Source organism: Sminthopsis crassicaudata, chromosome 4 (assembly GCF_048593235.1).
Source record: "Sminthopsis crassicaudata isolate SCR6 chromosome 4, ASM4859323v1, whole genome shotgun sequence".
Lineage (NCBI taxonomy): Eukaryota > Metazoa > Chordata > Mammalia > Dasyuromorphia > Dasyuridae > Sminthopsis > Sminthopsis crassicaudata.
In genome coordinates this window covers 184,772,611-184,788,051 of record NC_133620.1, presented here as the reverse complement: position 1 = coordinate 184,788,051, position 15,441 = coordinate 184,772,611, and the positions used below count along the sequence as shown (strand labels likewise).

General features: G+C 36.6%; 1 protein-coding gene across 2 annotated transcripts in view; it reads right to left on the bottom strand.

Annotated features, from left to right (window-relative positions):
- Positions 1–7,854, bottom strand: part of GOPC (golgi associated PDZ and coiled-coil motif containing) — a 38,367-nt gene extending 30,513 nt beyond the window's left edge. For both annotated transcript variants that reach the window (XM_074310016.1, XM_074310015.1), the window contains exon 1: positions 7,304–7,854. In XM_074310016.1, coding sequence (XP_074166117.1) covers positions 7,304–7,591 — 288 coding nt within the window. In that variant the 5' untranslated portion in view covers positions 7,592–7,854. The remainder of the gene's footprint in view (positions 1–7,303) is intronic.
- Between the last annotated feature and the right edge of the window lie 7,587 nt (positions 7,855–15,441).

The window sequence follows — 15,441 nt, the reverse complement described above, 5'->3', positions numbered from 1 at the left end:
AACTATGGGGACTGAATGTGCTTCACAACATAGTATTTTCATCTTGGTTGTTGTTGCTTTACTGTTTCTTTTTTTTTTTTCTCATTTTTTTTTTTCCTTTTTGATATGATTTTTCTTGTGCAGCATGATAAATGTAGGAATATGTATAGAAGAATTGCACATATTTAACTGTTTAGAGTTTTACTGTCTAGAGAAGGGGACTGGAGGGAAAGGAGGAAGAAAAATTTGGAACACAAGGTTTTACAAGGGTAGATGTTGAAAACTATCTTTGTATGTATTTTGAAAATAAAAAGCTATTAAATTTTTTTTAAAAGTACTACTTATATCTTCCTAAGATTACTTTTTTTCACTACATTTTCAGAGATAAAAACTCCAGTAAAGCTTTCATGTCCTTATTTCTTCATAAGCCCTTTCACTTTGATCTCTTACTAATTGCTGTTCTAGTTTCACAGCCTTTGGCTTCTGTCTTTATCATACCATATTTCCTAAAGGAAATCTAACTCTTTAAACATAAAATTAAGTTATGGAAATAAAAAGAATTCAAACATATTCTGGATTTGTGTTTCCTACATTTCAAAAATATTTCCTATTTTTTCAGGTTCTTCGTTTTCCTCTTGTGAGAGGTGTCAGAATTAAGGATTGTTTTGAAACTGTATGAATAAATTTCATGATTACACAAAAGGTTGACAAACCTTTATATCTCCTACATCTGCCCAAAAGTATTAACTGAATTTGATTTAGGTTTCAAGTAATTTAACTTACTGATGAATCTATTATGCATAAAATAAAAGTTATTGATCTGGGAGAAAGACCACAGGAAAGCAATGATTTAATTACACCAGAATTTTGCTATAAACCAAACTAATATTACTCATGAGTAAGCTGAAAGCTAACAAAAAAATTTTAAGTGTTTCATGTACAGAAAAATCTAAATATAAGTTATATGTGGGACCAAGAAAGAAAAAAAAAATTCTTTCAAATTTCTAAGCACATAATCTGCATTGAATGAAATAGCTGAAGAAGACAGAATTCATAAAATTTCAAAATTCCATTAAAGGCACCTTTACATATCCTATAGAACTTAGCAAACACAATGTGGAATGAATAAATGTTGATTGTAATTATACTATAGTTTAAAGAAAGCAAAGCTTTAACTTTATACCCAAAACTCTCTCCTATTAAAAAAGGGGGCTAACAGACTAGATAACTTTTAATATGCCTATGACTTACAAATTTTTTTTCAATGAACAAAAATTCATTTTTTGTCTCCTCCATTTTTAATAGGGTTGGGAGGAGAGGGAGCGGAAAGAGGAAATTTGTAACAAAAATATATAACAAAAACTCCACACTGGCCATATCCAAAAAAAACCCCACAAGTCTCATTCTGTACCCTGAGTCCATCAGCACCAATGAAACAAACAAAAACCAAATGTGCTTCTTTATTCTGAATATTGGCTTCTGAATTTAGCTTCTGAGTAGCAACATCTACCTGTTATGCATAATAGAAAACACCATGTTGTTTCATTAAAGACAACAACTAAAAAAAAGTGGAATGAAATCCAGAACATAAAAACATATCATCAATTCTTGATGCCCTTAATTAATAGCTGAAAGTCATCCACCTCCCTTCTCTGCAGAGGTAAAGGATTATGGGTGTGGATGTCAGATTTTATTGACATGGTTAATTTGGTAAATTCTTTTTTTTTGACATAAGGAATCTCTTTTCGAGAGAGACAATGAGAAATGTAGGTAACAAAAGTATCAATGTAAATTTGTTTTTTAAAAATTTTAAAGAGAAAGCCAAAAAGTTAAGGCAGTACATGTAGTCAAAGCAACACCAAGAACAAAATAACATAAATTAAAAACTATTAAGATGGAAGCTTGATAAGCATAAAAATTAAAGGAAATTCCAAAAGAAGGATATGGAAAATATAGTATCTATATATGATTTAAAGAAGTCCCAAAGAAAACTTGAACTTTAAAGGAAATGACAAATTCTATCTCTTCTACAAAATTGGAAAATAGACTGTTTTGAAAAGAGTAATAATTATCGACTCAAATACTGCACAATTCTGCATGAATTAGTAATAAAGCTTATTCTCTGAAGCAAGCCTATCCCACCTTTCCTAAGAAGGCATCACATATTTACTACCAAAGTGTAATGTTCGGGCTACCTTTCTAGAGGATCTCTGTGCCAGCCCAAATCCTTGATCTTCCTGGAGGAGGCAGGAGAGCCACCAGGATGGTCAAAGATAGAATTGTTCCTTTTCCAGTTTCTTCTCAGCTCTTATATACCTTAGTACAATTACATCATTACAGCGTACTGAATATGTGTGAACTAGAGGACCATTACATGACTATACTAAGTACTAAGTATATATGTGAATTAGAGAACTATCATCTCATCAATTCCAGAGTTAACATCTTGTTTCAAGTATACTTCTCCACAGCTCTAGCCCTCTACACCAAAACATGAGAACACTAATGACATCTCCAAAAATAGAACAATTACATGGGTGTGTATTTTTATACAAAGTATTAAAAATGTTTGTCACTCAAAAAACCTATAAATATACAAGTAAATAAACTTGGTTGAAAAGCATAGTAAACAGTTACTTCATCCTTTCAAAACTTTCTCCAACAATATAAAAATGTGATTTGGATTCATTAAGTATAAAATTCTTAATGTGTTATATCAAAGACTGGAGAGTACAGAATGAACTACCAAAAGAAAACCACCTTTAACTTTGCCAGGTTTTTGCCATGACAAAAACATGAAAAGCTGAGAATGAATTTGTTTAAAAAAAAAAAAAAAAAAAAAGACTGGCTAACAAATCCAAGATTAACACCTAGGCAATATTGGTCTTAACATACTTTTGATGAAATAGACCAGACCAGATATAAAAGGATACACAACCACAAAAAAAAAAAAAAAAAAAAAAAAAAAAAATTATATCATATTAACAAAACAAAATTACTCCAATGCAATTATAGAAAGATTAATATTTCCTCATCAAAAAAATATCCAGCTGGGGCAGCTAGGTGGTACAATGGTTAGGGCACCAGCCCTGAAGTCAGGAGGACCTGATCTCAAGACACTTAACACTTCCTAGCTATGGGACCCTAGGCAAGTCACTTAAACACAATTGCCTCAGGAAAAAAAAAAAAAAAAAAGTACCCAATTGTTATTTTTAGAGCACATGAAAAACAGATTAAAAATTTATAGAAATACTTGGGAACAAAAAGTTCTTGCTTCACCAAACAATGGTAAAGACTAAGAAAGGGTGCGTACCATTTTCTCTTTGTTCAGTTGGTTTTCAATTGTGTTAGTCTTGTTTGACTATCCATTTTTTTGTTTGTTTGGCAAAGATATTGGAATGATTTGTCATTTCCTTCTCCAGCTCATTTTCCAATAAGAAACTAAGGCAAACAGAGTTAAATGACTTGCCCAGAGTCACACAGCTACTAAGTATCTGAGACTACATTTGAACTCAGGAAAATAAATCTTTTTGACTCTAAACCTGGCACTCAATCCACTGCATCGAGTAGTTGCCTATATTCCATTGGATATAATCAAAAGTGGTTTACAATACAAAGTTCAAAAGCAAAGAATCAAAAAGTTCTCAATGAGCACGAAATCCATATGAACACAATCAAAACAATTTAACATAAATGGTTGTATTATACATATTTATCGAAATAAGAGAGCTAAAAAAGCTAAGGGGCACAGTGGATAGAGTACCAGACCTGGAGTCAGAAGGAGCTAAATTAAAATCCAATTTTAGATATTTTTTCACTGGCTGTGATCCTGGGCAAGCCATTGCACCCTGTTTGCCTCAATTTCCTTTTCTATAAAATAATACAGAGAAGGAATGGCAAACCACTCCAGTATCTTTGCCAGGAAAAGCCCAAATGAGGTCAAAAGAGTGAAACACAATTGAAATGATTCAAAAACAGCAATAATACTGATTCTCAAATCCTTTTATCCAGGCCAAATGTGTCTCCTAACTTTCAGTCTTCTACCTCTCTCTTTCAGACCTCTTGAACCGGATATACCAAGAAAATAAAATTCAACATGTCCAAAAATGAATTCATCATCTTTCTTTTTTAAACCTCCCCCTTCCAAACTTTCCTAATATCACCATCTACTCAATCCCTGGGGTTTACATTCTAGATGTCTTCCTCTACGCCTCACTGTCTCTAACCTCCCATATCCTGCCTAAGGCCGGTTGATTTCACATCTGCACCATTTCCCATACGATTTTGGATAGTTAGCTAGATAACTACATAAATAAATAGATATCTATTGAGATAGATAGATGTGATAGAAATAGGTAGAAGATATGTGTAGATATAGATAGACATAGATATATGTATTACACACATACATCTGTTTTTTGCTCTGATATTGCTACCTCTGGTGCAGGCCCTCATCTCTTCCCATTACTGTTGTAGCTAGCTGGTTAGCTTGCCAGCCACTAGTCTCATCCCAGCCAAGTGAATCCTAAATTTAACTGAATTGATCTTTCTAAAATGCAGATCTGTCCAAGTCATCCTATACTCAAATTACACAGTAGCTCCCTATGTTCAAATACAAAATGCTCTGCTTGGAATTTAAAGCCCTCCAGACCTCAGCCACATACTCCTATTTTTCAGTCATCTCATATCTTATGCCCCTCCACAGCCTCTTCAATCTGACACTGACCTCTTTGTTATACTTCTAATAAGACATTCCATTTCTTGGCTCCAGGTGAGTTCCCCCAGGAGAGAGACCTACTTGGTTTAACAGCAATTCATATGAAAAAGAACTATGTGTTTTAGTTCATTGGAAGTTTTATATAAGCCAACAAAATGACCAGTCCATCCATCTTACTATAAACAAAACTAAGAAAAATTTAAGCTGTGTTAATATAGTAACCCAAAGGAGGCAATCAAACATAAACATAAATCCCACCATAATAAGCAGTGGACAGACTATATCTGGAATACTGCCTTCATGGGTACATCATTTTTAAAAAGACATTGATAAGCTGGAGAGTATCCAGAAAAACCCAACTAGATTGGATGCACTTAAAAACCATGTCATATAAGGAACAGAAAGTATGCATCAAAATGTTAGGTCAATATTTTCTAAGTATTCAGAAGACTGGAAATATATGAGCTACATTGTGGTAAACTCTGAAACGTGCTTACTGATAGTGACTTTTTTTTTTTTCTACATACACAGATAAGAGTTCCTATTAAATGGAAACTGCAGAATTTGCTAAACTTGTAAGATCTGACAGTATTTCAAAAGTGTTGAAATAAATCAAATGCAACTTTTTCTAAAAATAGCCAATCCCAAAATGAAAGCCTATTTTTCTTCCATTTGCTATGAACTTCATCTGAAACAAAGGGTTATAATTTTATTTTTACATTAAAAAATACAATCTTGCACAAGTGAATTTGAATTTAGAATATGTCATTTGAGAAAAGAGAACAACTTTGAATAATTTATGATTACTAACTTTCATTTGGAATGGATAAAGATGAAGGTAACTGAAAACCACCTCCTACTCACAAAATGATCTTTTCTACAAAATTAACTTCTTAATTTGACATTTAAATCATCACTGCTTAAGTATTTGGCTATTCAAGTTTTTAAAAGAAATTAAATCTTTTCTAATATAAAAAGATGTTTATTCATAATATACTCCTACATTTGAGTAAATATTCAGAGGTCTTACTACCCACAAAACAGTATCAGACACACTCAAAAGCAAATAGCAAAAAGAGAAACTTAAAAATTGCTAAATTGCACAGAAGAATCAATCAAAAAATATTAAAACCCAAGAATTCCAGAGGCATTTTCACCACCAGTTTCTTACCAAATTTTCTGGAAGGGATAAGCTGTCAATGAAAATTCAGGAAAAACCTTCAAGATAAAAATCTTAGTATGCAATAGCAAGTTAACCAAAGATTAACTACACAACTTTTCTTTCAATACTTACTATTTTTACTGTAAAAGTTCTGTGACTTTGATCCTTTAAGAAGTCATCCAAATTATGTGACAAGAACCCAAATGTCTGAATCAATAGTAATAATTTCTTAATAAAAAGTATCATTTTTACTTATAATTTTATTCTTGCAGAATTGAAAGCTATTACCATAGTTTTTCCTACTTAATCCCTGTCTTAATTTCAACTTAACCTCCCCTTTTCCTACTTTAAAGGACAAGTTTAATACTTTGCTTATAAAACCCATAGTGAGAAACGTTCCTTTATGAAACAGTAGTATTGTGACAATGTTCTAATTGAATTGATTTCTACATAGGATGTGTAAATAGTTTTGCCCCTAGAAAGTCACAAGATCAAGGCATGAGCATTCTTTACTTAGCTTGAATCCAGCTTTTGAGAATGAGAGCACGTCAAATAAGCTGACAAGTCACTTATGAAACACCTACTAAGTGCAGGGCTAAGTGTTAAACACTGGGAATACAAGGGAGGGGAAGCCCCTTTTTTTCAAGGAGTTCAAGAAATCTAACCCAGAAGAAAACATTCAGAGAGATCTACACAAACGAGAGATAAGATGTCCCAAAAATGCAGTGCAGTTTTAAGCTACTCAAGGTTTGGCAACTTAAAACTGCACTAAGATGTGAAAAAGCTTTTAATTGCACTAAGATTTGCGGGGGAGGAGTCTCTACAGGATAAATTAAAGATCATCTAGAAGGAAAGTAATAAGGGAGCTCGGAAAAGGTTCACGAAAAAAACCCAGCGCTGACAGCCATTCACAACCGAAGTAACTTAAGAGCTAACCCTATCTATGAAGAGAACCAATCCAGCATCTTTAATTAAGGAAAGCAATCCCCTCTCCAAGCTAATTTGTCTCCGCAGATCGGACCAAATTCCACTAAAAGGCTCAAGAACGGAAGAAAAAAGGCTACGGTGTGTTTCCAACAGTGTATCCCCAACAAGCCACTCAGTTATCCATTCATCCCACAGAAGAATCCCAAATGTTGGGACTAAGGAACTAAGACACCACCCTGAAAGTATGTCCCTGGGCCCAGAAAATGAACTGTGGCCATCTCCGACTGAGGTTTCCTTCCCACCGTAGCAAGAGGGTAACCAGTAGTTATGGTTACAAGAAGCAGGCAGTGTCAGGTGGACGCCCCCAGGTTTCTGCCTTAGCCGTCCCCCCGCCACGCCAAGGGGAAGCCCCGAGAGCCCCAGGTGGGCAGGTCGCCGCCCACTCATCAGGAGCTGACCGAAGAAGAGCCCCGAACAGCGTCCTTCCTTTCCCCTCCCCTCTGCCCATCGCGGACTACCTCGAGCTTGTGGTTAATCTGGGACACAGTCTGCGCTTTGTGGCAGAGCTGCGCGAAGCAGGAGCTCAGGCTGGTCATCTTCTGGCGTCCCTCATAAGTGATGTCCGCCTGGTCCGGGTCGATCTCGCCCAGAAGCAGGTCCACGTCCACAAAGGCCTTGTCAAACTCCTTCTCTAGCACTTCCAGCCACCGGAACATCGACACCCCCCCGGGGGGCACCCCAGAAGCGCAGGAGGCACCCCCGGAGACCCCGCCGGGCCCCGCCGAACATGGGCCGCCCGCCGACATGGCGCTGCTGTGGGCCTCCCCCTGGCCTCTCCCGCCGACCCCGGCCACCTGCCTGCGGGAGGGGAACAGCCGGGACCGAGCGGTCTGGGAGCGCGCCGCTGCCGGTCCTGCCTCCCGGTCCCCTCGCGCAGGTAACGATGGGAACCCAGCTCTAAGGGTGGCAAAGGAAAGAAGCAGAGACTAAAGCTGCTACAGAGGCGGAACTGGCAATACCGTGGGACCGTGTCGCACCCCCCCCCCCCACTTCCCCCAGTCCCTTTTGCGCATGCGCAGAAGCTGTCTGCCACCGGCGCCGGAGAGGGAGGAGTGGGGAGGGGCAAAGGTCAATGCTTGGCCTGTGATAGGCTTCTGACAAGAGCCCATGCTGTCCGCGGCCATCTTGAGTACTGGCAAATTAAGGGGTGGGAACTCAGAAGAGTTGGCGAGGTTGAGTTGCTTCGCTGTCTACGTGGGAAGTCATAGAGGAAGACTTAGGGAGTCCACGTCGCGTGGGAGAGTAATTTTCGTCCATCTGTTCTGTCAGATCCAAAAGTGGTAGGGACAGTAAAGGGCGCTGAAGCAAGAGAGAGGTAGTACCTCATACGCGTGCGCAGTGGATACGTTTTGTCCTGACGCCGTAACCACGTCTTCTCCCGCCCCCACGTTCTCCCGGCAAGTTGGGGTGACTGGTTTTAGTTCTTCAGTGTAATGGAAATCTGCCGAGTTGTCAGTCCTGGCATCCTTTGCATCCTAATGCTGCTTCTTCTGGTGACCCAGAGAAAGTACTTAGCCCGGGCAGTCCAATCGACAGGTCACCTGGCCTCGAAACCCTGGGAACGTGCCACGTGGGCCCGTGTGCGGCCGGAACGGAGCGTCCTCTACAGACTAAACCGCGAAGGGGGCAGTGTCCCTGAAATGAGGCTGGAGACCCGCTCCTTTGTTCGTTCCTTTGGGGTCGATTGTGTACAACCCCCCAACGAAGTGAGTTGAGAGATCTGGACCAACCTTTCCTTCCACCTTGGAAACTGATGGCTAAAGTGCCGCCATCCATGCTTAGGCTCGAAGAAGAGGAGGAACAGCTGGCCTTTGAACTTAGTCCCTCTGATTCCAAAGAGGGTATTTATTTCCCTTTAGACCAGGCCGATGTGCCTGCGCTTTTTAAAATACTGCCTTTTCCGAGGCTACAGTTTGTTTGAGGAGGAGGTCGGATGAGCCCATCCTTAAAGGAAAACATATTAAAGGAATTCCTTTCACCATTTAAATAAAGCAAAACAAACTGGGAGGTTTTTATCCTTTCTCAAAACCTTTAATTTCAGAAAAAAAAAGTAATTTAAATAGATATTGCTTGTGAATGAATCATTTCCCTAACCTCGGGTTTTTTTGAAGCCCAGGTGGAGTGATGAAAATTGCAAAAGTGATCATGTGAAATGGATAGAATTGGCCTCCAAGCCAAGAATGTCTGAGTTTGGGCCTTCACTGACACATACTGGCTGCGTGATTGTGCAGATTACTTCACTTCTTGGTATTCTAGGAAACTAAGACTAAGTTGTAGAGAAGTTGCTGAGCGACTTGCATAGTAGTTTCCTCACCCAAAAGTTCTCATCACTAATAAAATCACAGCCTTAATTTATGGAGAAATGAATATCCTATGTGGAAATCTGCCTTAATTTTTACAAATATTAATCAATGACATATGTAGAAAGAGGGAAAAGAAATAAAAACAGGAAAGAGAAATAGAAGAAAAGGATATTATGATGTAGCAGGATGTATGTTGTTTCTGGGAGGGCTATTGTGTGGCTCAGAGGAGGCAGAACAGATATTTATAGTCTCTTCTCCTCCTACTTTGATTCCTTCTAGTTACTGCTAGAAGCCCACTACTCTGCTATCCTCAGAGAAGGAAATGCCAGGTTAGAAGTATATATAAATCTGTTCCCTTAGATATTCTTCATCTAGGGTTTGTGACTGGGGTCAAATTAACATCTGATCACTTTGCAATTTGCGAGGGAAAGGAGGATTCCAAATTCTACATTCAAGATTTGACCCAGCAAACGTGGGTTCCCCAAATAGCAAAGGAATTCATTTATCCAAATCACAACAAAAGAGGAATCAGAGAAGGTATACAAAAGAGACTATATAATTGGGAATTGAGAGTGAGGGGCTCTCCCATTGTGAATGAGATGACTCAGCTTAACTAAGAGTGTCTTTAATCTTACTCAAGAGATAATTTTCCAAAGCCTCTAATGCAGCAAGCTAGAGATAGGAAAATGGTGGAGAATGCTAACTTCACTCCTCTATTTCCAGAATCTGTTCCTTCAACAACCTTCCATCCTCCTTCTAGGTTGGAAGTTGGGGGTCCCTGAAAGGACTTGACACTCAAAAGTCATAAAGCTTGGCCAGTCCAGAATGATACTGTCCCTAAAGATATTTTGTAGAGGAACTACTGAAATTTGAAGCTCTCTGCCTTCCACTAACTCCACCTAGCACCTTATGGAGAGTAAGGCCTTCATTTCCACCAATAAGGAGAGTCCCATGCCAAAGATCTTCAAGACAGGGATTACAATAATTTGTCATTGTGTTGGCAATACAGAGAGATGCAACTGGAGAGAAGTGACTGCTACTTAAGTCGAATTCCTAAGCCATATGGGGTAGACATAGTTTTTGTGTTTTCAAAGGCCACAACAAGATGCAAACTCTGGAAGGCTCTAGGAAGATAGTTTTGCTATGGGTCCAGAAATAGAATTTATCTTTTCTCTGACAATAAGCTTTATAAAGTTCTGAGAGTTTTATCACTATTGGCAGCAGTATAGGAAAAAAAAAATCTGCCAAAGCATCTAAAAAAGACCAAAAAAAGGTAGGAATTTTGATTTGTCTTGATAGAGGATTTACACACTCAAAATTGCAAATTTTTAAGTATTGGGGTATAAGAGATTATTTTGCCAACTTGTCCTTTATCTTTTAAAAAAAATTTTATCATAGCTTTTTATTTACAATACATATGCATGGGTAATTTTTCAGCATTGACGATTGAGAAAAGAGAAAGAGAAAGAAAGAAAGAAAACTATAACTAAGACTACATTCACCAGTGGTAAAGAAAATAAAACAAAAACACTTAGAGGAGAAAAAATTCTGTAGTAGCAGTCTGACTATAGAAGCCATTTTGCTGTGACAGAACAAGTCAACCGCTGTACAATTACAGTTAGAGTTGGTTTAGGTTAAGTGAGAATGGAAGCTACGATTATTAGAAGAAAGGTACCAGAATTAAGGGGGATCAGGAATGGCTTCTTCTGAAAGAGAGATTTTTAGCTAGGATTTGAAGAAAGCCAGGGAAACCAGGAGAAAACCAGGTAAAAGAAAACAATTCTTTTTAGGAAGAATATTCCAAGCATGGGGCATAGCTTAGACTTAGAAGATGGAGTACCTTTGAGAAAGAGCAAGGAGACCACTGTCACTGAATGGAAAAGAATATAAGGGGTAAAAAAAATTGGAAAGATGGAAGAACAGGTTACAGAGGGCTTTGAATATCAAACAAAGGATTTTTGATCTTGGATGTGATGGGGAACCACTAGAGTTTAAGTAAGGGAGTGACATCATCTACTATGGTCAGACTTAGGAAGATCAGAGTGGAGGATGAACTAGAATGAGGTGACACTTGTGATGGGGAGACCAACCAGCAAGCTTCTGCATGACTTGAAGTAAAAAAGACCCATACTATGGTGATAGCAGTATCACCTTTTTTATTTTATTTTATTTTATTTTATTTTTTTTAGGTGAGAAAGGGGCATAAACAAGAGCTGTTATCAAGATAAAATCGACAAATTTTGAGAATTGATTGGATATAGAGGGTGAGAAAGTAAAGAATAGATTGCAAACCGGAGGGACTAAGAGAGTAGTGACATTTTCAATATTAATAGGGAAGTGAGGAAAAGGAAGAGATATTAAGTTCAGTTTTGGAAATGCTGAGTTGGAGATTTTTATGGAATGTCCAATTCAAGATGTTTGAAAGGCAATTGGAGCTGAGAGACTGGAAATTAGCAGAGACATTTGGCCTGGATAAATAGATTTGAGAATCATGAGCATAGAGATCATCAGCTGAAATGATATATAGAAAAGGGCTCAGGATAGAACCTATGAAATAGCCACGTTTAGTTGTCATGACCTGGATGAAGATATAGGAAAAGAGATTGAAGAGTGGTTAGATATCCATCCTAAATAACAACAAAAAAGCAAAAATGTAGATTTTTCCTACAATGCTTTTTCTCTTATGAAACCTTTCCTGATCTTCCTAGTTAGTGCTTCTCATCACAATTCTTCTATTTTTACTTTGTATATATTTTATATTGAATTATTTGTGTGCATGTAAACACTTTGAGGACAGAGTGATTTGTTTTTGTCTTTGTTCTCTCAGAACCAAACTTTACACCTTGTGTATCATAGGTTAAAGGTGATCACTTATTTGCTATCCATATAATTTTACAAACAAATTTGTATTCTAAACTGATGTTGCTCCTTTTTGCCATATATCTTTTCAGGGCAGCATTAAGTATATGCTGAGTAAAGTAGTTTTAAAGTTGTTTTGGATTCCTCATTGTGGCAGTTGATTTATATTGGCAAAACTTTCTTAGATGTGGGAATAGTTTGTACTTATTTCTCTTATTTATTTCCCATTTTCTGGATAAATATTTTGTTTAAAAGGAGCAAATTAGAGTTACCTCAAAAAAGAAAAAGGAAAATGATCTACATGTACAACAATATTTATAGCAGCTCTTTTTGTTGTGGCAATGAATTAAAAATTGAGGGGAAGCCCATCAATTGGGAAATAACTGAACAAGTTGTGGTATATTAGAAATGATAAACAGGTAGATTTCAGAAAAACCTGGCAAGATTTATATGAACTGATACAAAATGAAGTGAGCAGAACCAGGAGGACATTATACACAGTAACAGCAATACTATGTGATGATCAACTATGAATGACTTATCTCTTCTCAGGAAAACAATGATGCAATAATTCCTATCCAGAGAAAGAAGTAACAGAACTTGAATGAAGAGTATACTATTTTCATGTGTGTGTGTGTGTGTGTGTGTGTGTGTGTGTGTGTGTGTGTATGTGTGTTTTCTTTTGGTCTGTTTCTTCTTTCACAAAATAACTGATATGGAGATGTTTTATATGATTGCATATATATCAAATCGCTTACTCTCTTGGAGGAGGGAAGGGAAAGAGGCAGGGCATTTGGAACTCAAAAATTTTAAAATGAATCTTAAAATTTTTATGTATAATTGCAAAAAATACAATTTAATACGAAAAAACATTTGAAATATCTTAACTTGAAGAATATTGTTGATTTCTTCATAAAATTTCACTACTTCATCATCCATGGCAAGAATTATCATTGCATAAGTTGCAATTATTTTCACAATACCCCTTTTTTCTCCCAACAAATGCTTATCATGAACACTGTAGCTTATCTTTCCAGATTTATTTTACTTCACTCTTCTTATATCCTACTTTTTGATGACCTGACCAACTTGCTGTTCTCAGAAATCAGCATTCCATCTCTAGCGTCTCATGCTTTTGTATTTTGCCCTTCATTATAGTACTGGGCTTCTTCCTCATCTATGCCTCTTAGAAACTTTATCTTCCTTTAAAGTTCAATATAGATGCTATCTCCTAGGAAAGCTTCTTATTCCTTGTGAATTAATGCTCTCTTCTTTTTAAATGATATTCAATTTACTTCTCTGTGTATATGCTATAGTTTTCCAATAAAAGCTCCTTGAGAAGAGACTTTTTCTATTTTTTTTTCTTTTTATCCCCTGCATGTAGCATAGTTTCTTGAACATAGGAATAGCTTAATAAATATTTTTAAATTACTATAGTTACTCATTAAATTGTGTTTCTTGTTAAATTTGGTTGCTTGCTAAAGTCAATTCTTCCATCTCTTTGCTTCTTTAAGATGAATATGCAAGCCATCCATCCATTTAGTTAAATGGAAAATTTTGCTTTTTCCTTCTGGTACTATTTCTACAAGAATGTCAAGATAGATAAGTAAGTTTACTCATTGATCACTGGGCAAGGATATCATGTTTAAAGTATTAGGAGTTAAAGTTTGTAGAGGTATAAAAACTGACTTTTGGCACCCTCTGTTCCCTCTTCTGCCAACTGTTACTGTAAAAGCAAAAAGATATAAACAGAAGTCTCAGATCATTTTAAAATTTCTCATTCATTCATGTATTACCACGACCAAAAAATTTGTCATTTTGTGGTCAAGGTGCCTTCTTCTTTAGCTAGGTTCATCCTTGGAACTCAGATATGATGTGTTCTCAAGACTAAACACACATATAGGTTCTCTGTCGTGAGAGTTTTTCTAAAGATAATGAAGTCTCCCACATGCTTCCACTTAGAGATTATATGATACTGATTGAAATACTGATGGAAAAAAATAAATGGATAAAGAAAGCCTATTGTTCAAAAACTCATACATAGTTGGACAGACAATTTATTGAGCTGGTAAATTAATCTTGGACAATCACTGTTAATAAACAATGAACTGGACCAAGAATTAAATAGGAGAGGAGCAGGCTACATAATCTTTCAGAAGTTGCACAGTGTTTTTAATAGCTTGTGAGCTTCACCTTAAAATCAAAGATATGCCTTTTTAACATCAGGATTCTTCCAGTTATGCTGTGTGTATGTGTGTGTGTGTGTGTGTGTGTGTGTGTGTGTGTGTGTGTGTGTGTGTGCTTTCACTTTATATAAGGCCACAGTCTTGCAAAAAAAATTAAAGTTGCTAGTCATCAAAAGGACAATGGAGAGGTTTGTGGTAGGCTTGCAATATATTACTAATGAATTGTCTAGAGGAGTAATAATAGAGATCTGTAATACCTAAGAAAGAGATGGATCAATTACATAGTGAGAGTTGAAAGACAAGATGAACAGCCTCCATGCTCCATTGGTATCCTCTCAACAGAAGTTCTCGAGGAAGATTCTTAACATATCAAGTAGCTTCTCACACAAATACAGTCAGATCAAAACAACTGGAGAAATATAAACTGCTCATGGGTGGGCTGAATAATAAAAATGACAATTCTACCTAAATTAGTCTACTTATTCAGTGCCATACCGATCAAAATGCAAAAAATTACTTTATAGAGCTAGAAAAAATAAAATTCATCTGGAAGAACAAAAAGTCAAGAATATCAAGGGAATTAATGGGAAAAAAATACAAAACATGGTGGTCTACCAATACCAGATCTAAAACTACATTATAAAGCAGCATTCATCCAAACCATTTTGTACTGGCGGTGGACCAGTGGAATAGGTTAGATACACACGACACAATATTCAATGCCTATAGTAATCTAGTATTTGATAAACTCCCAAAAGTCCAGCTTCTGGGATAAGAACTCACTATTTCACAAAAATTTCTGGAAAACAGGAAAATAATATATCAGAAACTCAGCTTAGACTTACAGTCCACCCCATACCAAAATAAGGTCAAAATGGATACATGATTTGGGTATAAAGAGTGATATCATAAGCAAATTAGGAAAGCAAGGAATAATTTACCTTTGAAGAAAGGAGGAATTTATGACCAAAGAAGAACTAGAGAATATAAAATGTAACATGGACAACTTTGTTATATTAAATTAAAAAGTTTCTGCACAAACAAAGCCAACACAAATATGATTAAAAGGGAAGTATAAAATTGGGGGAAAATGTTTATAGCCAGTGTTTCTGATAAGTGTTCAATTTTTTAAATATACAAAATAACTCTGTCAAATGTATAAGAACACAAGTCATTCCCCAATTGATAAATGGTCAAAGGAAATGAACAGACAATTTTCGGATGATCATATTCAAGGTATTTATAATC